The sequence below is a fragment of the Ursus americanus genome, chromosome 15 (assembly GCF_024610735.1).
Source record: "Ursus americanus isolate L20-20 chromosome 15, mUrsAme1.1.p, whole genome shotgun sequence".
In the NCBI taxonomy this organism is placed as follows: domain Eukaryota; kingdom Metazoa; phylum Chordata; class Mammalia; order Carnivora; family Ursidae; genus Ursus; species Ursus americanus.
This window is the reverse complement of record NC_142141.1, coordinates 8,966,200-8,991,603: the sequence shown is the minus strand read 5'-3', so window position 1 is coordinate 8,991,603 and position 25,404 is coordinate 8,966,200. Positions and strand designations below refer to the sequence as shown.

General features: G+C 51.9%; 1 protein-coding gene across 1 annotated transcript in view; it reads right to left on the bottom strand.

The window, feature by feature from the left end:
- The window catches only part of SLIT3 (slit guidance ligand 3), a 585,386-nt gene that overhangs the window by 42,750 nt on the left and 517,232 nt on the right, over positions 1-25,404 (bottom strand). Inside the window, exons 19-23 of the mRNA XM_045792074.2 lie at positions 22,708-22,871; positions 21,474-21,606; positions 9,997-10,065; positions 8,326-8,397; positions 7,631-7,702 (exon numbers count right to left, since the gene is read on the bottom strand). Of these exons, the coding sequence (XP_045648030.1) occupies positions 7,631-7,702; positions 8,326-8,397; positions 9,997-10,065; positions 21,474-21,606; positions 22,708-22,871 (510 nt within the window). The remainder of the gene's footprint in view (positions 1-7,630; positions 7,703-8,325; positions 8,398-9,996; positions 10,066-21,473; positions 21,607-22,707; positions 22,872-25,404) is intronic.

Here is a 25,404-nt window from a genome sequence, read left to right as displayed (position 1 = left end):
ACTTTTAATAAATGCCTGCAGAATAGGTCCACGAGAAAAACCAAATGAACATTGCTCCAGTGCTCCAGTAACAACACTAGTAATCTCACAATTCATGGATTATACCCTCCTTTGAAGGACTAATCATCAATCGCATACAAAAAGTCCCCACACCAATGACTCAGTTTGGGACTGGCCGGTGAAAGGCACAGTGGGTGAAATTCACAGACACTCACAGGCTCCTCTTGTGACTACTGCACACCGTCCCCTGGGCTGTGAAGGAGCCTTAGTAAAACCAAGGGGCGAGGAGAGTTGACTGGGAAGTGTAAACAGGATAATAACTAATGAATCTGCCCTTTTGTTTTCCTTTTAGCTGGTGTTAGCCTGCCTGAGTTTTGAGCTGAAATACAGACAGGAGCTTAATTACATTTAATGCAGAGCAGAGGCTCTCCAACAGACTGAGTGCTGGAGGTAACGCACTGGCAGATTTCTGAGACCCATTCTCGGGCTCCGATTCTGTGGGTCTTGGGCAGGGGATTGGGGGGGCCGAGAGGCTGCATTTCTAACCAGCTCCCAGGCGATGCTCATGCTTTCGGTCCCCCGAACCACATTTAGCTGCCCTAGATTGTTACCCTCATCAGCTTGAGCTCCTTCCCCTTCCTTCTCCCCAGGATAGCAGGAAGAAGGGAACCAGTCCTCCAAAGAGTGTTGGCGGTAGCTTCTCACCTCCCCAGATAAGAAGGGACTAGAAGCACTTCCTAACATTTATCAGTATCATTTAGTCTCGAATGCATGTGGTTATTTCTGAATCACACCGGCTCCTGCCTGCTATTAGCCTGGATGACTTCATGGCTGCTTGCTGTTTGGCAAATGCACCCAGCCCCGTTGTTAATCATTTCCGAATGAGGCCTGGGCCCCTGGAGAGGCACGAAGCCCTAATTTAAAAACACCAAATGACCCAAAGGCAGCTTTGGCGCTGTGACTCCTGCAAGTCATGCTCCCATTTATTATGAGTTGAGCCGCTGCGATCTCCATAAACTGCAGAGTAACGGGGCTGTAATTTACTGGGACAGCGCTGAAGAAATCTGCCTACACTGCAGGTTCTCGCTCCCGGTTTGGCCCCCAAAGACAGACTCTTGCCTGTCCAGCCACCATCCTCAGGGTTGCCAGGGAAGTGGGACAAATTTCCCTTCCAGGAAGCACGATCCACCTGCCCGCCCCCCTCCAACCCCTGCTTTCCTCCCCTTTCCCTGACACCTCCTGGGGGCTGCAACTCTGAACTTGGAATGACTCATCTTCAAGTGCCCGGGACTCCTTTTCCCCTGCTGACTCCTAGGTGTTAAAGTAAACTTGGGCATTTTGGGGCGTGGATGAGGGCACCACTAGGAGTAACACGAAAGCAGAACAACCTCACGTCAGCTCTGGGTTGCCTGAGCCTCGGGGCTCCGGACCCCCAGGTGCTCCACGGTGTGTGCACACGGTACAGGTGCTCACGGTTTGTGCGACAGATGGCAGGCACGACTGTCATCCCCGATGTGGATTGCGGTGGGTGCGCGGATTCTCTTCTGAGCAGGCTAGGTCACTCGCAGGTGACCTGGGGGTTCAGGTCTGGATCAGGCTGCCTGGGTGTGAGTCTCTGTTCTGATCGTCGCTGGCTGTGTGATTATCTGATTCAACAGACTTAGTCTTTCTGTGCTTTAGTTTTCTTATCTCTAAAATGGAGGCGTTCTTAGGATCCACTTGCAGTAGCTATCTTTTTAGGGGTGGGGGGTGATTGGCATCAACTCTTTTCAGAAACAGTTCCTCCATTTTCCATGGGGGAGTCACACTTCCCCACCTCTCAGTCCAACTGGTTTGGCCTCAAGGGCAGAACTATGGCCCAGGTCAGCGTCAGCCCAGAGTCACTGAGAGTGGTTTGAGGCTGAGTATGTGACCTAAGTGGACCAATGCCAGATGCTTCTGGGGCTTTTTCTGGAGCTATTAGGACAGAAACAGTTTCAGGCTGAGGAGCAGAAAGCAGCACATTTCTGATAGTGCCCTCGGAGCACCTGCATCGGCCCTAAACGTAGCATCTACTACGGACTCTCTCAGTTACCTGCATTGATAAATTCTCTTCCTGCTTAGGGTGGTTTGAACGGATTTTCTCCTCCTTTAGTCAGGAAGGGATCTAACACACTGTTTCCTAAGCTAGTTGCAAAGATTAAAAGATACAATGCAAGTGGTTCAGACGGCGCAGGACTGAGTGCAGGGCCTGCCCGGGATGCGGACTTGCTCATGTGAGCTGCGATTACGGCCAGCATCGTCATGACTCCTTGCCCCTCCAGGCTCCAGCATGTGTTTGGGGGCCAGTCCTACGTTCCCCCACACAGTGGAAGCCTGAAGCTCTGCAGCCTTACATTGCAAAGACAGTAGTGAGTCCTCTGACAGATTCCCAGACGGGAGAAGAGACACACTGGGTCTCAGCAGAGTGACCCTGGGCCCGTCACCTTCCGGCCCGTGTGTCTTCCCACCACAGTCTTTAGTTCTCATTAGAGGACTCTCTGGGCCATGTCCCTCCAATTCTCAAGGAAAGTCTGAAATGGGCGGCAAGGAAAAGAGAGAACTTCTGGCTGGAAAGGATTGAATGTGGTGGAAAGAGCACTGCGCTGGGAGCCAGGAGCCAGCTTCCCACCCCACTTCTGCTGCTGCTCTCTGATTAGTCTACAGCACTGCTCCTGTCGCTCCTTGGGGGTCCCCATGCACATGCCCTTCCTTCAGGGGCTCTGTCTAGGGAATTTATATTCTCCCTGCCTAGAATATTCTCTACTCTCCTCACACATAGGTAACTCCCACTGGCTTCTCAGACTCAGCCTTGGGAGTAGTGATTCAGAGAGCAAATGGTCTTGGGTTCAAATCCCAACTGTATTCTCTACTGGTTTTGTCACTTTGGCAAAGTGACTCAACGTGGCTGAGCCTCTGTTCCCTGGTCTGGGGGATGGGGATAGTAGTGGTACATTCTACAGAGGGTTGATATGAAAAGTGGAGGTGATAATTAACTAAAGCCTGTAGCCCAGTGTGTAGTACCCAGACAAGGTTTGATAACTGTCAGCAGTGATTATTTTCCTCCCAGAAAGCCTTTTCAATGTATTGCCAAAACTGGGTGCCGTGTATTCCTGTGGCTCTCTCCCAGGTGCCACTGTGTGGAGCAGAAGCTTGTCTACTTGTCTGTTTCCCCTCTAGACCCTCAGCTGAGGACAGGAACTGTGTTTCATTATTCTCCTCTCTGGTGCTTAGCAGAGCATTTAACTCATAGTAGGCATTTAGGAAAAGAGGAAGAAGAGAATGTGGGCAAGTCACTAAGCCTTACTGAATCTGTCTCCTTATAAACGAGAGGTTTGGTTAGGATCATTTATTTTTTAAAAAAGATTTTATTTATTTGAGGGAGAGAGAGAGAATGAGCAGGAAGAGGGGCAGAGGGACAAGAGGGACTAGCAGACTCCCTGTTACACTCCCTGCTGAGTGGGAGCCTGATGTGAGGCTTAATCCTAGGACGCTGAGATCATGACCTGAGCTGAAGTTGGACACTTAACTCACTGAGCCTCAGGTTAGACTAATTTCTGAGACTCAATTCCCATTTCTAAAATTCAAAATTAATTTTATTTTTTGGTAGCACCAAAGGGCCAAACCAGGACCAGGGTGTGGAGGTCATAAGAAATCACCCTTTGACTCACCAGAATTGTCTAATGTTCAACAGCCGGTCAAAAACGGAGTGGGGCTGGGGCGCCTGGGTGACTCAGTCAGTTAAGCATCTGCCTTAGGCTCTGGTCATGATCCCAGGGTCCTGGGATCGAGCCCTGAGTTGGGCTCCATGCTCTTTGGGGAGCATGCTTCTCCCTCTCCCTCTGCCTCTCCCCTGGCTTGTGCTCTCTCACTCTCTCTCTCAAATAAATAAAGAAAATCTTAAAAAAAAAAAAAAAAGGAGTGGGGGTGGGGTGCCTGAGTGGTACAATTGGTTAAGCATCTGACTCCTGATTTTGGCTCAGGTCATGATCTCAGGGTCTCAAGATCAAGCCCGGTGTCAGGCTCTGTGCTGGGTATGGAGTCTGCTTAAGATTCTATCTCTCCCTCTGCCCCTACCCCCGGTATAAATAAATAAATATTTATAATAAATATTATAAGCAAATATTTATTATAAATAAATATTATATAAATATTACATATATTATGTAAATATATTATTTTATATAAATTATTATATATTATATAAATATTACATATATATATAATGGAGTGGGGCTATCTGAGAAGGGAGCAAGCTCCTGGTCTCTAAAGGTAATCAAGCAAAGGGCAATGGAGCCCTTTGCAGAGACGCTGTAGGGAGGACCCATGCAATGGGTAGAGCAGAGATGAACAGTCCCATGTACGTAAATAGCAAGCACTGCCTTCCTTCAGGGACGAGGGGCTAAAAATACTGAGGATGATGAACGATAATCCCACTCCCTCCCTGATGAGCACACACGAAACAGCCATCCCAGAGCTAACTGATTCCAGGTGGCCCTCTTGCGGCTGGGGAGTGACAGTTGGGACCACACACACACATGCACACAAGGCATGTAGCTCAGTGTGGGGCAAAGATCAGGGAACGTACAGATCCCTGAAGAAGAACTAGAACGTCCAGGAGCGTGTTCTCTTCTAGCTATTTTTAGATCAGGAGCGAACTAGGAAAAGCACGTTTTCAACTCTCCTGTCTCAGAAATGTATTCATATCCACCCACCAGTGTGCGTGCACGCACGCGCACACACACACACACACACACACACTTACTCTTAAATTGCCAGGTCTTTCTAGAATACTTTTTGGCCTTTGTCTTTGGCTAAACCTGCTGTTCCTTCTCTCCCCCACCCCAAACAGCCAGCAGCCCTGGATCTCTGGTCATTTCTGAAATTTTCATCAACGTAATGAAACCGTTGAGAAATGAGAAGACACAAATGCTCGAATGCAGTTGTAGATATTACAGCTGCTGCTTTCACAAACGCCTGCCTCTTCCCCTCACCCTCTAAAGTGTGAATATGCTATTATATTCGTTCATCTTTAACCCTGCTTTCATTACAGGAACAACTTCACATCAGCAGTTAGCGATCAATGATTTTTTTCATTTGTTTAGGTTCCCCTATAGCCCTTCTTCATAGTTGTAAATGTATGCAGGTTATAATTGTAACATACACACCAATTAGGTTTACTTTTCCACACAAGGCTATGTGGTGAACACTTCCCCGCACTGCTACCTTGTTTTCGTCTTAACCTCTTTTAATAACTGCCCTTCATTGACCGCCTGCATTATGCTTTTCCTTAAACATTTCCCCACCGTGGTGCTTGTAGGTACTATTTAAAATGTAGGTTAAAAATAACAGAGCAACCAAGATCTTAATGCAGAGAACCTTTCCCTCATATTGGATTATTCTTTAGCATAAATTCCTAGCTGTGCAATTACTGGCGAAAAGGATACAAATATCATAAAAGAAACATCGTCCATAAACATTTTTATTTTTCCTGAATTGGCCTTTATGCAGAAAATGGTTGCTCCCCACTGAGGTAGACAGTTGCAACGAGGGCCTCTAAGACCACTTATTATCTATGAGATCCCATGACTCTAAAATGATGATGCCATAAGCCTACTAATCCTTAATTCAAGAAGCAAGCAGAAGCATGTGCTATGTTGCTATGTGCGCCCAATGAACGAATGAGAGCAGTCTGGAGTGGGACAGACGAGGTGCTTAGGGAGCAGGAAACCCCAGTGATGTTCCCACTGCCACTGTGGGAGACCAGACAAATGGACAGGCAAGCATTCTCGTCTCCCTCCCTTTCCCGTGCTGGGTTGCCCCACCAGAACCACTCGAATTATAAATGTAGGCACACAGGTCCCATGAGAATTGGCAGGCCCCAGCCCCTGGCAGCAAACCCATGCGGAGAACTGGAAGACCAGGATGGGAGACAATATGCTGGGATCGAGGGGGGACAGTGGGAAGTGGGAGGGAGCAGCAGGTCCAGCCCTAGCCCTGGCCCTGGCCAATGACATGAGCGCATCTCCCGGTGTGTTCAACTGGAAACAGGGAAATGGTTCTGCTGATGTTTCCATTCTCGAACTCCCCAGAGAAGGTGGATAATAAATAAGTGACAGTAACAGATTGCACACTGTCAGCGCGGGCACTTCTTTGCCCCGAGAGAATTGATTTTTAATAACAGCGCAGATGACACGTGGCGGGAGTTGTCGCTGACACCAGTGTTTTGTGGGCTTCAATAAATCACATCAGCCTGGGGGCTCTGGAATGGATGGGCTCATCGGGCGTTGTTTGCTGATTGCTACTGGGTCCTGAGAAGGGTCCCAGGGCTCTGAGTCAGGAGGCTGGATGGTGCAGCCTCCTGACTGCTGGCTTTGGGGCCAGTTACAACCTGGACCTCAGTTTTCCCATCTTTAAAACGGGCATAATCCCCTCAATCTCAAAGCACTATCGCAAAGGGTTATATAAGGCAATGGCCATGGAAAGTGGCATTTCTGTCCTCATGGGACTATTATTCAAAGGATTCTCCTTTGCCAACAAATATGTACAATGACAAGGCCCAAAGATCAGGTGACAACAGGGCCCAGGGGTGGGGGTGGTACAGTGAGGTACCATTCCTGCTTTTGTAAGATAATAACAGATACCCGTAGTAACAAGTGAGCATTTATGAAGCGTTTACCCTGGGCCCGAGCTGTGCTAAATGCTGTAGATACAGAATCGCATTAATCGTCATAAAACCCTGTGAGGTAATTACCACCTGGATTTCACAGAAGACACACAGCTAGGGAGGGGCAGAGCCACGCTTGCAAAGCAGGTAGGCTCCGTGGCCATCTGGTCTTTGCTGGGAGCTCCCTGCCTCAGTGGGCTGCCCTCTACCCTGTGTAGGACAGGGCGAGGCGGGTGTCATATGGTGAGAAGGGCAGCGTCGGGGGGGAGTGCGGGCAGGTGTGGAGGCTGCAGACGCCAGAACCCTGTCTAAAGGGGCAGGGCTGCTCAGCCTTGTAAGAATGTAGATGGGAGCCCTGGAATGGCCACATCTGTCCATTTTCCAAGAGAGATTAGAAATTAGGATTTGTAGGAGAAGGCTCCTGATGTCGAACTGTTAGCAACTTATTAAAACTTTGTTATTTTGAAAAGATACTCTGTGAGCTGACTCTACCATGGCTAAGGCATAGCTGTCTGTGAGCCGAACCAGGTCTCCGGGCTTCTAGCCTGTGACCTCTGATACACACATTTGGTTTCCTCGCAGAGGTTCACAGTGTTCACACTGTCCCTCTAAAGCCAGAGGGACCAACAGCGCTGTACCCTCGACACAGCGGCCACAAGCCGCGCACGGGGCTCTCCTCGGGTGCAGAACACAACTGCACGGGCTAAGCCTCACCAGGGAGGCGCGAGTGATCTCACTGGGCACAAAGAGCGGAAACGCAGGGCGCTTTGCGATCTGCTCCAGGTCCACCAGGGCCAGCGGGCTGGCTCGGCCCCCACCCCGCCCCCGCGCCACTGGGCCTGGAGCAGTGCCGGCCGGGGAGGCGGTGGGGCGAGCGGGCGCGCTCGGTACTGCCCACTGTGCCCGATGGAGCACGAGCGGCAGTCGGGGCTCCGGGGTACTCACAGCACTCGGAGAGACCGCAGGCCGTCGAAGGCGTGGACGGGGATGCACCGGAGCCGGTTGTAACTCAGGATCCTGCGGAAGAGGACGCATGCGCGCTCTTGGCCATTGCTATTCCCAGCTACTTACGGCTGCACTGGCCACTCTGCGGACCAGGCAAAGCAAATGGCTTCTTCATCTTCTTAATTTTAAGATATTGACCAAAAACATCCCGATAATAAAGGGAAGAGAAACACCTTCCACCACTCCAGAAAGTTCACTGGCTTTGTCTCCCCAGCTTCCTCTTGTGTTCCACAGCAGGCTGGCCGCCTAACCAGCTTTGCCGTCACCTCCCTTCATCGTCAAATGGTCAGTGCTGGCAAGGTGCTGAGCTAATGGGAAATAAATGGATCTGAGCAAAATATAATTGTGTAGGGAAACCTTCCACGGGGAAAGAAAATTCACAAATCACAGGAGGTATTCCAAAAAGGGGCTTCTTCAGAAGTAATTAGGTGTTAGTTCCTCTCTAACTGCTCAGACAGTAGAGTTCTGACCCACTTTCTTTTCCTTCTGATGATTAAGGTCTGCTCTACGTGGGGGCAGCCATAGCCCTGAGGATCACGAGAGCAGAGAACACAGGCCTGAGGGGGCAGAGAGAGGATGGCCATAGGCCACTTACTGCCAGGCCCGTGTCAGACACAGCACCCCACTATACTCACAGGGTGGAGAGGTGGGACATGTTACTGAAGGTGTAGTTGGTCAGCACGCCAATGCTGTTGTTGCTCAGGTCGCTAGGAAGAGAAAAATAGAAGGGTCGTACTTCACTGTTAGTTGCACCTGTGGGGCGTCGTTCCCAACGTTCACACATTCATGCCTGCCGCTGTCCATCCGTCCATCCAACCATCCATCCATCCATCCATCCATCCATCCATCCATCCATCCAGTCAACCATTCAATTACAAGTCTATCCTTCCATTTCATCCTCCCGGCAACACAGAACACATGAGATCTCTCCTTATCCTAGCGCCATTTTGCCCAGGTCAATCCTTCCTTTCACTGTTCCTCTTTCACTTCCGGCATTCATCTGTCCCACCTTATCAGAGTCTGTCTTAGAGGGAGTGAGGTTGGTGGTGGTGTAGTTCTCTGCCAACTACAAGCTCCAGCTTCTCTTCAGGGACCACTAGCCCAAGCAGTGATTTTCAAGAGTAGCTGCACACGAGAGTCCCCTGGAGAGTGTCTATGCCCTCCGAGGCCCGGGTCCCATGTCCAGATATTCTGGTTTAGAAACCAGATATTCCGATTTAATTGCTTGAGGGTGGTTTGGAGCATCAGTATTAAACAAATTAATCAGCTGAGGTTGAAAACCGTCGCTCTAGAGCAGTGGTTCTCCACTCAGGGCACGTTTGCTTCCCCAGTGACATGTGGCAATGTCTGGAGACATTGTGGTCGTCACTACATGGGGAGGGACGCTACTGGCATCTCACAGGTAGAGGCCCCGAGGTGCTGCTGAACATCCCACAGTGTCCCCAGCCCCATAACCAAGAGTGACCTGGCCCCAAATGCCCACAGGGCTGAGGTGGGAAAATCTCCGCTGGAGGCTGGGTTGGGGGATATTTAGGAAGCCATGCTAAATTAGGTGGCAGGTGGCTTTCTTCCACCTTTCTTCAGTAGCCCCACTTTCCTAAGGGCAACAGTGATTCAATCTGAAAGAACTTTCCTTTCCCCCTGTGGACTGGCTCCCTGCCCCCTGAGCAGCCAGGGTGATCTTCCAGTGACCACTTGCCCAAGGAATTATTGTGTACTCTTATGGGTCCCATCTTGGCAAGGCAGTGAGGCTGTCAAGGGACAAAGCTCACAGACCACTGGCTTCCTGGGCCCCTCCATGTCCCATGGCCCTGCTTCTCATTTGGGAGTTTTCCCTGGATCTTGGCAGACTCGGGGCCAGTAGGAGCTACTGCTTGTAGGAACCTCAGTGTGAACCATCTACTTGGAATATTTTCTAGACAACTAGAGGAGGAAGAAGAAATGCCCATTTAAGCTTCTGGCAAAGCTCAGTGCAGCCAACAGCTTGCAAGAAACTGGTGACTGAGGAGTCTCAGGATTTAACTGGGGCCCCAGAAAGTCAGAGGCTCCCCCACCTCTCCCTAAGCCAAGGAGGAGGGTGACGTGGATGGTCAGTGATGCCAGGCTCTGGTTATTTCTGCGGGCAAGGCCTGGCACGTCAGACTGGCTCATGCCTCCCAGCTGTCTCTCTCGGCTCCACCGCTGGAGAAAGCGCAGGAATGCCGTGAGGCCTGCAGACCATCCTCTCATAGCCTCCACATCAGCTTCCTGAGCTCCCCAGGGGAGAACACGACATGCCCCCTCCCCCGCCAGGCCGAGCGCCTTACATAAGCGTCAGGTGTCGGAGGGCGGACAGCTCCCTGGGCACAGCTGTTAAGTGGTTTCCTTCCAGGTACCTGAAAGACAGGTGCAGAGTGACGCCTGCTCGAGAGACACTGTGCAGAGTGATTTCTCAGAGACCCCTCCTCTGACCTTCTGGGCTAGGTTGGGCCTCTGTTGTACTCTCTCGTATCTCCTTTTCTCTCCCACCCCCCCCCCCACCTCAAAGCACATACTACATTTGTCACTTAATATTGCTTTGTGTCATTATTCAACGAATGGCACTTTCCCCACTGGCCGGCTGTTCTCCATGAGGCAGGGGTATTGCCTAAAACTGCCCAGTGTTGTACCCCCCAAGAGCGTGTACAGAGCTGGCACACAGTAGGTGTCTAATACACATTTCTTAAATACATAAAGCACTCACTCTGTGCCCAGTCCTTGCAGTACTCTCACATGGCAACGATTCCCAGTTGAGGAAACAATTGCAGAGATGTTGAAACACTTGCCCAAGGTCACACAGTGAGTGAGTGGCTGAGCTGGGATTCGAACCCAGGTCTCTCTGACTACAGTCTTACCACAGTTCCCTATGGCCTGTACTTAGCTACTGGGGGGCACGGGAGAGCTGAGCCACGATTCCTGCTAAGAACCTTAATTCGAGGTTGTGTATCTCTGATGTGCACTGGGAAACTGAGGGAAAAAGGCGTGTTTTGGAGGACTGGGCTTTAGTTCCCAGCAGGATGACTGCCTGCGGGCGGGGACAGTGGTTCAGACTGGAGACGTACCGACAGACGGAGACTCTTCCTGGACAGGCAGAGGCTGAGCCTAGACCTGTCTGGACTTCAGGGTCCTGCACTGACCTGCTCACCTAGCATGAGGCCACCTCCTCGGACACTCGAGTGCACTTGAGGACAAGAGAAGGAAGTCTTGTTTGGATCACGAATTACAAAAGTTATGACTACCCTCTAGGGTGTCATGGGCCAATTCATTCACTCCCATCCTTGCTGTAAACTCCTTCCCCCTGGGCTTCCTGTTGCTCTTGGGACAAAATGACAAAACCTTTAAGATGGCTTATGATGCCTGTTCTGGTCTCCTGGGCGAATCTCCCTTGACATAAGGCTCCAGAGCTTCCTCCCGGAACGGTGCTGATGCCCACTGGTGCAGGGTGTGCCTTAAGCTCCGAGAGGGCAGACCTTCCATCTTTATGGGTAGCCCAGCGCTTCTCAAACTTTAACACAGGTGCACATCACCCAGGATCTTGCAAAAAGGCAGACTCTAATCTAGTAGGTCTGCGTCGGGTCGGAGACCCTGCATTGCTAACAGGCTCCCGGGTGAGGGTGCGAAGTACGGGTCTGCAGGCTGCATTTTGAGTCATGACGTGCTGGCATGCCGCCTGGCATCCAGCAGACCCGCCACCAAATGGGTGAATGGGATGACATGGGTTAAAACACGATAGGAGTCAGTTTGTCAATGGCCAAACCAGGCTTAGCTTTAAAGGACAAGTTGGAATGGGTGTTTCCTTAAATTAGGGCCAAGTGACTTTATCTCCAGGGTTAGCCCCTGGGAATCCTCATGGCTCAGAGCGCCGGGCAGGACCCCATAGGGTCTGAGGTTGCCATGGCATGTTGGACGACTGTCCTTTCGGTCCTTAATCCTCTGTTGCGTAACTATTATGTGCCAAGAGCTAAGCCAGACGAGGTGGGTAGATACAAAGATGAACCAGAGCCCATCCTTCAGGGAGCTTGATCCTCCGGCCTAAAATTCAGCAACAGACACTTAGATCCTGTCCTGAGGCAGAGGAGCTAAGAGAAACGTATTCACTGAAGCGCTCATTCATTCAGGCAGACATATCTACTGGGCAAGTGCAGTGTGCCGGGTAGTACATATGCTGGTGAGGAAGACGGGCATGATGCCTACTTTCTGACATTTAAAAATCTAATGTGGAGAGGGAGGGGGAGGGAGGGGGAGAGAAGACACCCACAGAAGGTGACATAAATTACAAACTGATGCATGCTTTGAAGGAAAGGAGCAAAGTTCTGGGATGGAGGCAGGGATGCTTCGGGTGGCAGGACCAGGGGAGGAGGGACAGTCGGGCAAGAGTGAGGCCTGTGGAGGGCCCTGGCTTGGGTGTTGCTGGGGCAGGGAAAGAAGGTGGGGAGGCCGGTCTGGTGGGCTAAGGGAGACGGACAGATCACACTGAAGCCTTCGGACGTGGGTTTATTCCAAGTGCAGTGAGCGACCAGAGACAGGTGCAGGGGGCTGGTGTCACACAGAGCTGACCCCGCATTCACCCTTCTGCTCCGCCCTGAAGGACAGGTGGCAGGACATTCACATTCTGTGCAGACACTGGCCCTGTGGCTCGACAGCAGTGGCAAGGAGCAGGCGTGGGAAGAGCCTCCAGCCTTCTCCGCTGGGCAGGGAGGTTCTGTGGGGGTGGCGGGATTCTGGGGGTCATGCTGGGCTACCTGCCCTCAGGGAGTGTTTTGTGGACAGTGTGGCATGGAGGGAAGGAGGATGGGAGGGAGGGAGGAGCTGGATGAATGAGCGGGCTGGTGCGGAGGCACTGGAGGGAGGCTGGAGGGAGGCTAATTAACCACGAGGGAGCCACTTGAAGGGGTCGAGCCTCGGGCTGGCAGTGACGGCTCCCCCTCTCCCATGCTGCTTATTCTCTCACTCTTGTTTGCTACGACTACTTAGCAAACTTGAGGCATCTAAGATGAAACCCAGAATAACATATCACAACCCTAAGTCTCCCTGCTGGGAAGCTTACAGAAGGTCCCATGACAAGCACATCTGAAGCAAGTTACTTAATGTCACGGACAAGGAAACGTGGTGACAAGGAAAATAACAACACAGAAACAACAGGTGCATAGTCCAGTGCTATGGGATCCAGAGACTCTGGTCTGTTATCTAATCCTGTAAAGAGGGAGCATATTTTGCTGGGTGTTTTGTCCATTTTGTTAATAAGAACACTGAGGCTCAGAGAGGGGTGGAGTGAGTCCAGGAGCCAGGATCTAAACTCAGGTCTGCTGGGCTGCATAGCCCAGGAAGGGAAACCCATGCTGTTTCAGCTCTCCACCTGGAGCTCCTTGTTTTTGCCTTTGGCCATCTCTGTCCTGGGAGGATTCACTCTACCACAGAACTTATTCTCTCACCTCCAGTAGAACGCAAGCTGCGTGCAGCGGGGACCGGGGCCGCTTCTGTTTCCTGCTGCGTCCCCAGAGCACAGTGCAGGGCTTAGCGCACGGTAGGACCTCAAATATTTGCTGAGTGAGTGAATGAATGAAGAGAAGGACTGTTCCTAGGACCCTGGATTAAACGAACAAAAACCTACAATGGTTTCAAAGAATGCCCTGTGCCTGGCCCACGTCCAGCCGTAAGGCAGGTCACGCTCTACAGATGCGGGCATTTGCCGAAGAGCTGAACGAACACGTGAAATGACCACTGGAATTCAGGGAGGCCGACAGCACGCTCATCTGACACAGGGAGGCTCGGGGGGCCTGGAGGAGGGGCAACGTGACACAGATGGTTCTGGAGCCTCTGGGCCTGCCATGCCAGTTCCCCGGGTTCCAACCTGTCTTTGATCGGCGCTCTGCCGATGCTGACTCGAGCGGCCTTGCTCCCTGCTAAAATCCTTCCCTGGCTTCCACTGCTTGCTACAGGAGGACTACCCGAATCCTGCCCAAATCCTTCCAAGCTGTCTGTGGCCTGTTCTGGATTAGTCAGGGTTCTCTAGAGAAACAGACCAATTGGAGAGAGAGAGAGAGAGAGAGAGAGAGACATACACAAATATATACAGAGGAAGAAAGAATTTGTTTTTTAAAATTTTTAAAAAAGATTTGGGAGAGAGAGCGATCACGCACGTGCACGCAGAGAGGGGCAGAGGGAGAGAATTCGCAAGCAGACTCCTCCTGAATACGGAGCCTGACTTGGGGCTCAATCCCAGAACCCTGAGATCATGACCTGAGCCAAAACCAAGAGTCGGCCACCCAACCGAATGAGCCACCCAGGTGCCTCAAGAGAGAATTTACTCTAAGGAAGGGACAGCAGGGTGGAAACTCAAGTAGGACTTCTGTGTTACGATCTTAAGGCAGAATTCCCCCTTCTACAGAAAACTCCTGTTTTGTTTTTAAGGCCTTCTACTGATTATACGAGGCCTACATCCACATTATTCTGGGTAACCTCGCTTACTTAACTACACCTACAAAATATTTCCCGGGCAACACGTGGGTACCACAGCCCAGTCAAGTTGACCCATGAGATTCACCGTCCCAGGCCCTGCCTCCCTTTCCTGTTCACTCCACAGCAAACTATCCCTTGGCTTCAGCCCTGCCCCCCAAAAGCCCCATGCTCCTTTTGGGGGACAGGTCTGGGCACACGCCTGTCCCTGCTCTCCCTCCTTGCTAGTTCTCTCCAACGGCTGCTCAGAACTCAGCTCGAGCACTGCCTCCCCGACATCGTCTCCCACACCCACCGGGGACGTGACAGGCTACTCAGTCCAAGCTTCTGGTGCAGTTTCTGCACAGCATCTCACCCCCCGTGGCCTCCACGCTTGAGTCTGTGGTTAGTGGGGCAGAACCGTGGCTGCTCGCTCACTGCAGCATCCCAGGACACTGGCTGGTAGCAGTAGGTACTCAGGAAACACCGTCAGTGTGATGCAAACCAGAGAAGTCCCCAGGGAGGGCTGCGTGTGGCCTGGCAGGGCTGAGGGGGCCCGTGTGGGAGCCACTCTAAGGGTACCATGTCCCCGGCAACCTGGTGTTGCAGTCAGAAGACGTGGAATCAAAAGGCTTCACTTCACAAATACAGAGGTGGCTGTGTGGGGAAGCTCTCTTTGTGCAAAGCCCTTCACGAAGACTCTGAACTCCAAAGTTGCCCGTAGCCTGCAGCGCAGGCCCCAGAGGGATGCTTTCAGAAGACGGCACTCTTGCCCTGCCAGCCTCAGAGCCATCAGAGCCTCTCTGGTGGGCCAGCCTTTGTGTCAATCCGCATTTAAATGCTCTGTTTTAGCCCCAGCACGAGCGCGTGAGGCCGCGTCTGCCTCACATGAAAATCCGCATACAGCTCTGTGGACTGGATGCTCCCCATTTCCGTTCGGAGCTTTGGGGCTCTGACGGGTGCCACATGAACTCTCAGACCCGCCGAATGGTGAAGGAGAAGGGCAGCCACCCTCCTGGAGCCCCCATTCATGGCCAGGGTTCCCACCAGGGGCCTGGGCTGATGTGGTTCCCGCTCAGGAGCCAGGCAGCCTGAGCTCACATCCTGGCTCCACGAGCTGAGAGCTGTGTGACCTTGGGCAGCTCACGTCACCGCTCTGAGCTTGCATTTCACCTGTAAAAGGGGGGCTTATCATGATCCCACCTTGAAGTGATGATGAGGATCAAGTGAGTCTCTGTGGAAAGCTCTTGGAACAGTGCTCGGCACAGCGGGTTTCAGTGTGTTCTGAATACACACACATACACACAGTCTCTGTCCAATAATACATATGAATATTACAAAACAGATAATGATCCCCTTGCTGTCTAGTCTCTATTCTTCTTCCGGAGTAATAGTTCTAAAACCAGAATCGCATCACGTCACTTTCCTGCTTAAAATTCTTCCTCGGCTCTTGCGTTTCTCCTGGGATAAGGAGTCAGCCCTCAGCACGGCCTACGGGAACTGCAGGTCCTTCTCGAGTTTTCAGGACACACCAGTCTCTTTCCCATTCTATTTGCTCCATCACTGGTCTTCTTGGTCTCTTTAAGATCTTTCCACATTTGGGTCTTCACAAAACATTTTCTTTCTTTCTACTGCTTTCCACGTCCCGCCCCCACTCCCTTTTTCTGGGAAACACTATTCTCTGTCCTATCTGAAATGCCTAATTTCCTAATTAGCCTTCTTACTGTCTTCCTCCCCCATTCTAAGTCTCTGACATCAGGGGTCTTATCTGTCACATTAGCTGCTGTGCTCCCAGCTCCTGCGACATTATCTGGCACAATAAATTTAGCGAACACCTGACTGCATGGAGAGGGCTTCTCTCAGCTGTGGCCTGTGCCCGGGCCTCCGTCAGCCCCTCCCACAGATGGCTGTGACTGCGCGATAGCCTCCAAGTGTCCTCCACCGCAGCCATCTGCTGAGGGCTTCTCTGGGCCCAGGCCTGTGCCAGGACTCCTAAGCGCCGCTGTGCCCAGAGCCAGCTGCCCTCCAGCTGGCTGCAGGCAATTTCTGTCCCTCTCCCTGGGCCAGAGAAAGGCAAGGATATAGTCCGTGCTGGGCAGTTGCTCTCTGAAGTGCTCTGGGGAACCTACCCCAGTGGGGGTGGGGGGGTAGGTGGCAAGTATGCAAAGAAAGCAGCAGCTGGTGTTGCTAGAGAAGGGGCAGCTGTCAGGACGGCCGCAGCCGGAAACGCTGACAGGTGCTTCTAGCCTCATGGCAGGGGCGCCGGGTTTGCCTTCTCCCCGCTTAAATGCAGGTGGCAGGTTCCAAGGAGACGCATGACTGTCTCCTGCAAATCAACGAGCCAGGCCACTGGGCAGAGCACACGGGGACCCAGGCCACTGCCAAAGGGAGCAGTTGAGTGGCTAAAGGATGGGCCTTGGGGTCAGACAGCCCTGGGCTCGAGTTGATGCTCTGCTGCTTCTTGGCAGTGTGATCTTAAGAAATTCTTCCACCTTCCTGAGCTTCAGTTACCTTCTCTGCAAAATGGGGGTGACAATACCTGCCTTGTAGGATTCCTGGGAGGATTAAATGAGACCCCAGATGGAGACAATCGACAATGGAGACAGTGGCACACAGCGCATGCTCGGACTGCTGGCTGTGGTAGGTCACAGCCGGACAGACGACACCTTCCCTTACCTTCCTGAAGGCCGGGGTGGGCAGAACCGCCTGCACGCTCCCTCTCCAAGAGCACATACTGCCCATGCCACTCCTCTGTGCTTGTCACTTCCTACATTGCTCGGCACGCACCTCCATCTCCCTAGATTTGAGCTGCTTGCTGTACCCCACACTCCCATCTTCTGAGCCCCTGGAGCTAACCAGTGCCAGGCCAGGTCCTACCCTCCTTCACGCCGTGCATTCTTCTCATCACCTCCCGCCGTACTCAGTGCCACGGAGCTGTGTCTCAGCCCGTGCCCCGGGGGCTAAGCCCCCAACCCTTTCAGCCTCCTTTCAGTGCTGCGGATGCCTGCGTACCACAAGCCTGCTTCCCGTGATGTCCTCAGCCTTCACACCCCAGTAGAAATGCCCTCTTCCACCAGTGGTGCCTGGGGGAGATAGTCATCCTTCCCTTCTCCTCTCCTTGGGATGTTTGTGGTGGGACCACAAATCCATGCTCACAGTCCGCACATGAAAATCAGGGTCAGAATGTCCTGGCTATTAAGCAGCAGACTGCAGGGGACGGGGCGGCACTGTTTGCTGGTGCTAGATTCTCATTCTCCTCCCCAGCCCTCAGGAAGACGTGGACTTACAGGGTTTGTTTCCAGAATCAGGAAGGTTTGATGTGAATAAACATTCCCTTAAATGCACGCAAAGAGATGTTCACGTTTTAGTTCTTCCAGAATGGCAAGCCTGAGTCTATGAGGCTCATGGCCCAGCAAGAACAGAACTTTCCTGAAGCAGACGAGTGCCTACCTTTGCAGACTGAATTTGTGTCACCTACCTCGGGGGCTGACGTGTCTGCTTCTGCTCGGCTCTCAGTCAGCTTTTGTAGGCTTGCTTCTAAATCAGGACCTTAGTGTTCACTTCCAGCGGGGGCCTGGACTGTTCGCCTGCCAGTGTGTAATTACCTGAGAGGTCCTTAAAGTGTGGTCCACGGGCCTCTGGGGCTCCTCTAGACTTTTTCAGGGCTCTGTGAGACTAGAACTACTTTTTTGATTACAGTAAAACACTGTTTTCCATTTGTACTGTGTGAGGAAAATGGCTGGCACCTTAGTATGAATCAAGGCCGTGGTACCACATGATAACAGTGGCCACTATATTCTTCCCCTCAAGTACATGCAGGGGGAAAAAAAAAGCCAGTTTCATTGAGAATGCCCTCCACGAAGCAGTGAAAAATTATTAATTGCATTGAATATCAACCCCCGAATACACATCTTTTCAATATTCTGTGTGGCAAAATGGGAAACGTGCATAACGTATTTGGCTTTGGTTTTCTGGAGAAAAAGCTCCAGTGTCACTGAGGGACAAGCTGAATTAGCCATTTTTTAAAAAATTTTCTTCCATAAAACACCATTTTGGCTTAGAAGAATGACTAGCAAACAGGGTATTCTGGGATGGGCATTTAGAAGACGTCTCAAAAGTAAATGCAGTTAAGCCTGTCACTTCCAGGAAAACAACTATGGTACTTATTGGCCCTGATAAAATTCAAGCTTGCTTCCAAGCAAAAATTAAAAGTTTAGAAAACTTGTAACTGCTACACTGAGCAGTATCCCTTTATTGGGAGACTTTTCTGAGGGGATCCGCGGCGATGTTACTGGCTATGACATTTTTGATACTGTGGAATGCAGTGTGCCAACGCTGGGAAGGTCTGCATAACTCCGTGAACCAAATGCCCAGTGCACACTTCTTCCAGGTCATTCATGGGGGAAACTTCCATTCAAGTAACAGAGTTACAGAAAGTCCGTGGATGTGGTTTTGGGTTCCACACAACGACTAGCCTTTAAGAAACCACCATCACGTGATTTTTGGTATATTATCGAGGAAGAATATCCACAATTATCTGGAAGGGCTATTACAATTCTCCTCCCTTTTCCAACTACACGTCTACGTGAAGCCAGATTTTCTTGTACTTGACCCAAAATGTCATATCACGACAGAGGGAATGCTGAGGTGGTTATGAAAATCCAGGTGCTTTCTACCACGTTTGTAAAAACGTCACTCTTCTCAGTTGAATTTCTTTTGGTTTGTTTTTCATAGAAGTTTGCTGTTTATATAAACATGTAATGAGTAAATTATTATTTCTAAATGGACTAATAAACATATTTAAAAAAAATTTCTCAGTAGTTTCCAATATGGTAAATATCAACAGCTATAACCACATAAACAAAAATAGAGTCCTCATTGCTTTTAAAAAACCTAAAGGCGTCCTGAGACCCCAAATTTAAGAACTTTCGGGGTAGGGGCCAAGAGCATGTGACCTGGGGTCAGCGCAAGCTGCCTTCTGATCCTGACTGGCTGCTAACTGGAGATGAGGCTTGGGGAGTGGCTCTTCGTTCTCAGCATTGAGAGAGCCAGGGGGATGGCCGCCTACCCCAGGGACCGCTTGAACCAGCAAGGGTGAGAGCCGAAGGCCTCAGGTGGCCCCTCACCCACGAGGAGAGCAGACTGGGGTTTGCAGAAGGCTGACGGAGGAAAACTCATGTCCCGCCTGTACAGTACCGCCTTGCTCACTCGTGCCTGCGGTAGGCTCCCTCACCCTCCCTTTGGAGAAATGCTATGGAACTTTGGTTGTGTTTTTTTTTTTTTTCCTTTTCAGTGAATTAAACTTAATTTTGTTTCGTACGCTGGCAGCTCTGCCTGAGACCACTAATGATGCCTGAGGGAGCTGGGAAGCCAGCACTGGATCCAAACACTGAATCTGGTCCTTGAACCGAAGGCCTCCAAGCCACTGCTTTCTGGGCCTGTCAGCTTTCACTTTCTCTGGCATCAATTTCCCTGCTTTCCCCTCCCCGGAGCCCTCCCCAGATACTCCTCCTCCCCTCCCTCCGGGAGATGGTCTGGCCTCGGAGGTGAGGGCTGCCATCCTGGGTGTGCTTTGGAAACCAGTCTGGCTGAGGGGAGCGCCATCACTTCCGAAGCAAGAAATCGGGTCTCCCCAAGCTCTGGAGTTTACTTTATCATTACCGCCAATTATCTTTGCTATTTCAATCTCAATTTCGTGAGCTTTGGGGAAAAGCATCCACAGGCCTGTTTTCATGGCACTTTCTTCTCTTTGGCATGTGTCACTTGGCACTGAGTTGGCCCAGGAAGGAGGCGAGCACCTGGGTCATTTCTGCAGCCGCCCCCCCCCCAATGGCACTGGCGGCAGAGGGAAGGGCCCGGGGCTGGTGGCGCCACGCGGCAGTGCTCGTGCCAACCTCCGGCAGCACAGCCAGAGCCCAAACGCAAGGCCATCGTGGATGTTTTAGTGACTATCAAGACCTTCCTTCCTTCCTTTCCTGGCACGGGCGGCCCGGGTTCCAGCCTCCCTGAGTGTCGGGAGATGCCAGGAGCCACAACAGACAGCCAGGAATTAACCTGCTATTCTAAGTCAGTGCCCCACTCAGGGTCCCCCCTGGGAAGCCCTGGCAGAGCCAGTCACAGGCACAGTCCCTGCTGGTGTCTCGGTCAATTCTGCCCCTTGTGTCTGAGGGCAGGGTGCATGCAAAGCTGTCCGAGAGGAAGGCGCATGCCTGGGGTCCCGAGAGACCGCGCCAGCTTGCGATGCGGGTGGGGGTGGCACTGAGTCCCAGTCACACCCCACCTGGCTCCGCCTGCCACAACCTGCACCAACTGCCCTGGGGCGTGTGGGGCGCCCGCCCTCCTCCCCTGCTCCTGATCTGCTCTTCACCCTTCAGGCTTCACCTCTGCAGAGACATTTTCTCTGATCTCCACGTCTAACGGAAGCCCCACTACTCTAGGGTGTCACAGTGATCTCGTCCTCTCTTGTGGCACTGTCATAGCTGTCATCTCGCACATGCTGCTGAGACAGTGGAACTTACGTCTCCCTTCCCCAGTAAACTGGGGGCCCCACGTGGGTGGGGGTCTCCCCAGCGTAAGCAGAGGAACCTGACACACCAGGCACTCAACAGACAGGTGCTGAGTGAATGATCCACCGAACGTAAGCAGGAAGGGGCTGTGCTGGTGCGGCTGCCCACCCGGCCCCGGCCCCGGCCCCGGCCGCACCGCTCCCGGCCATTCCAGGCCATTCCAGAGACGCCTCCCTGCCTGTGGACTGGCTGAGCTTTCCAGCGGGGCCGAAAGACAGCTTCGTCCAGAACATTAAGAGCGCTTTGGGAAGGGAATGAGATCTCCTCTGCGGAGGCGGGAGCTTTCTGGGGCGGGAGCAGCCCTGAGGAATTGTGTGGGGGGCCCGGGCTGCGGGGTCTGACGGTTCCCGGGTGGAGCGCGAGCAGGACTCAGGGCTGAGATTTCATCTGCAGCATGGGCAGCTGTATGGGGGACAGGATCATGTTGGGGCATGTTTGTTTCTGGTGTCAGACTGAGAGACTGCTGGGGAATCTGGAAGGCGGAGTACAGAGCAGGGGGCTCCTGGGGATCTAGAAAACAAGACGGTGACCCTCCCCCTTGTACTCGGAGGGCCAGGGAGTCGCCACCTGCCGGGCAGAGGCCCTGGGGAGTGTGCTTCCTGTGCCCACGTCTAAGCTGCTGCCCGACCCTTAGGCCGAGGCTCTGCTGCCATGGTGTTGGGGTCCACTCAAGGAAGGGCACCCCAGGCAGTTGTGCAGGGGACACTAGAGATAAAGCGTGGTGGATGCTGGCGGTGGTGGGATTAGAGGGTGGGAGTACTTACAGTTCGGTCACATCCTTGGGAATGCCTTTGGGGAGGGCGTGCAGCCCCCTGTTGCTACACCGGACCACCGTCTCCACGCAGGTGCACTGCTCCGGGCAGCGTGGGCCCAGCTGGCAGCTACTCTCGTCGTTGCCTGTGGACAGTCCCCGAGTGAGCTTGGGGGGACACGAACTTCTCTGGGGGATGGGGAGGGGACGGGGAAGGGGAACGAGGCTGGGTGCTAGGGACCAAGCCATCTTCAGGAAAGGGAAGCCCTCCACTCTGAGCCAGAACAAGAAATAAGGAGCCTGCTGGTCTCCTTCATGGGTAAAGGGGAAAGAATGTATGCCTGGATCGGGGAAAAGGGCCACCCTCTTCTAACACGTTCAACATAAAACGAACACTTCAAAAACTTGATTAACCAGAGTATTAGAAACGGAAGCGGTTACCGTGAACCGAATCAGAAATAAGCCAAACTGACTGAAGGAGGATCCAGGGTAGGGGGAGAGCCCTGTTTACTCCCTCTTTCTCCTCGTTTCTCCATTCCTTTCACTGTCACAATCCCTCTGGGGGTGGTAAACGTGTCCCCAGGCCCCATTTTACCTTAACCTCAGTTAATCTACAAACTAGTTAATTTGTCTCTAGATAAGCTGTAGCTGACCAAGCAAAAATTGTGCTGGCTTGAATTTATGTAAATATGCCCTTTGGAATCCTGACACTCAAAGCCTCGGACCTCCAGGTATTCATAACCACCCAGCCAGGGATAGAAATTTTCCAGGAGCTCATCCTGAAGCCTGTTTCTTAGGATACACTGAGTCTCATGACACAGATAGGAACACTGAAGGCCAGGACTCTCATGCACAGTTGTGTAGGTTGCGTACTGCACAAGGGTGCCTCACCATCTAATGGGCACCGATCCCACTGTGACTATGATAGGTTAGGACATTTAGTAAAACAGTATTCTCATAGATAGCCATAAGGTGTCTTGTTTTAAAAATCAGTATATTATGACACATTTCTGATAGAAGTAAAATGTCTTTAGAAAGGGGCCCCCTTTCTCACTTTGCATGAGGGAGCCATAGGGCTAGCAGCAGAGCTGCAGAGCCCGTCAGAGCCACACCTGCATGCCAGAGGGCAGAGCAGTGTCAGATCTCAGGGCGTCCTGACCGCTAGTTACCTGCTGCACCTCTCCTCTCTCGTTATGTTTCTTGCCTTCCCAGGTCCCGCCCCTCCGCCCTGCCCCCAGCCTCCTCACCTTCACAGGTGAAGTCCTGGATGGCCACATCCTGGATGGGGATCTCCTTGAGGAAGAACGGCTTTTGGCACCGGGGGTTCCCGCTCACGACCCTTCTCTTCCTCAGCCATTTGCCCAGCCAGGCCAGGTGGCAGTTGCAGTTGAAGGGGTTGGACAGGAGGTTTCTGGGAGGAAAGAAGGGCCCTCTCTGAGTGGTTAGCACTTACGCCTCTACTGTGGAAGCTGGCCTCAGGATCCAGGGCTGCAACCCTAAGGCCCAGCTCTCCAGGGGGGTCTGCTCTGGGTTCCAGGAAGGAGAGAGGAGGTCCAGGAAAGGAAAGGCAGACTCTCTTCTAGAATCCAGAGGCGGTCTTTGCAAGGGTCTCATTCTGGACCTCTGTGGATGGACATGACCACGGTTTCCTGCCACGCCCTCCCTTCTCCCCTGAGCTCCAGCTGTGGACTGTCTTCAATCCCTCAGCACGATTCTCTTATACTTAGTGTCTAGTCCCCCACCTGGCATGACTCTCTCTACTGTCTGCCTGGCTGCGTCCTCCTCCTCCCCCTTCAGTCCTGGCTCAGATGGCCCCTCTCCTAAAGGGAAGTGAGGAGCTGCACCTGTCCCAGTCTTCTCCCTCATTCACCCGCGTGGCCTGCACAGCACCCACAGAGCTTGTACTGGCCGCGCAATGTCTGCCTCTCTCCTTAGACTCTCGGCTCCCCCAGGGTGGGCATCAGACCCGTCTGTGTGTTCCGCATCTCCGGGGTCCTGTGTGGCATCAGCATTGCCACTGTATCTATATCTGGGGAATGCAGTGACTGGACTGGTGGAAGGAGGAGGGAAGAGCAGCTGTGGGTCTGAGTGTTGCCTAGAGGACTGGAACCAGGCTCAGCACTTCATAAGCCCGAGGACGGAGGGGACATTATTCTCATGTCACACAGGAGGCAAGTAAAGCTTAGGGAGTTTACATAAGAGGCCAGACAGCCCTGAGTGGCTGTGGTATGACAGGACAATTAAGAGCTCGGGAGTCAGGCATCCCGGGTTTGAATCCCGACGCTGACGTTCAGCAGCTGTGCCAAGTCAGGCAAGTTTCCTTTTGTGTCAAAGCTGGTTCCCCGAATGCTTTGTGACTCCACCCCTCTGGGCATCTTTTGTGTCTTTGGATTCTCAGTGTGGAGGCACACAGGAGGGGTAAAGAGTGAGCTAAAGCAAATCAACCTGCGGGTGCTAGTTCCTAACCCCCTGCCCCCCGTCTTGCTGTCATTCATGCATTCCATTCACGCACTGATTCACCGGCTACATAACGGGCACTCACTTAGGGCCAGGCACAGATACAGGCATTGCGGGTTAGCAATGCACAAAAGAGCTGCACATCCCTGTCCTTCTGGAGTTTCCATTCCAGCTGATGGGAGGCAGACAGCATGGAATCAACCACACAAAGATCGGTTGTACAGTCTATTAGGAAATGGTCCATGCTAGGGAAATGGTCAGGAGGGCTGGGCTGAGGACTGGGGGGGCATGGCACGGGGGCAGAGCGGGGTGAGGCAACCCACACTTGAGCAAAGAAGGGAAGGAGGGAAGGGGGGCTGGGGGAAGGATGTTCCAGATAGTAGGAGTGGGTCTGGGGCACTGGGGCGGGAGGTGTCCTGGAGGGAGGTTAGGAGGGACCAGATGGTATGGGCCCTTTAGGACATCTATAATTTGGCTTGTATTCCCAGCGAGGTGGGTATATGGGTACAATAGGCAGCAACAGGAGATGCAACCAAAAGTCTTTCTCTTCCTTCTTCCAAAGAGTCACTCTCTCACACCATACACAAAGATAAACTCCAAATGGATGAAAGCCTTGATGTGAGACAGGAATCCATCAAAATCATAGAGGAGAACATAGGTTGTAACCTCTCTGACATCGGCCACAGCAACTTTTTTCATGACACATCTCCAAAGGCAAGAGAAACAAAAGAAAAAATGAACTTGTGGGACTTCATCAAGATAAAAAGCTTCTGCACGGCCAAGGAAACAGTAAAAAAAAACCAAGAGGCAGCCCACGGAATGGGAGAAGATATTTGCAAATGACACTACAGATAAAAGACTAGTATCCAAGATCTACAAAGAATTTCTCAAACTCAATACACAAGAAACAAATAATCAAATAAAAAAATGGGCAGAAGATATGAATAGACAGTTTTCCAATGAAGACATACAAATGGCTGACACATGAAAAAAATGTTCAAAATCATTACCCATCAGGGAAATTCAAATCAAAACCACACTAAGATACCACCTTACGCCAGTTAGAATGGCAAAAATGGGCAGGGCAGGAAACAACAATTGTTGGAGAGGATGTGGAGAAAGGGGATCCCTCCTACATTGTTGGTGGGAATGCAAGTTGGTACAGCCACTCTGGGACACAGTGTGGAGGTCCCTTAAAAAGTTAAAAATTGAGCTACCCTATGACCCAGCCATTGCACTACTGGCTATTTACCCCAAAGATACAGATGTAGTGAGGAAAAGGGCCATATGCCCCCCAATATTCATAGCAGCATTGTCCACAATAGCTAAATCGTGGAAGGAGCCGAGATGCCCTTCAACAGATGACTGGATTAAAAATTTGTGGTCCATATATACAATGGAATATTACTCAGCCATCAGAAAGAACAATTTCTCAACATTTGCAGCAACATGGACGGGACTGGAGGAGATAATGCTAAGTGAAATAA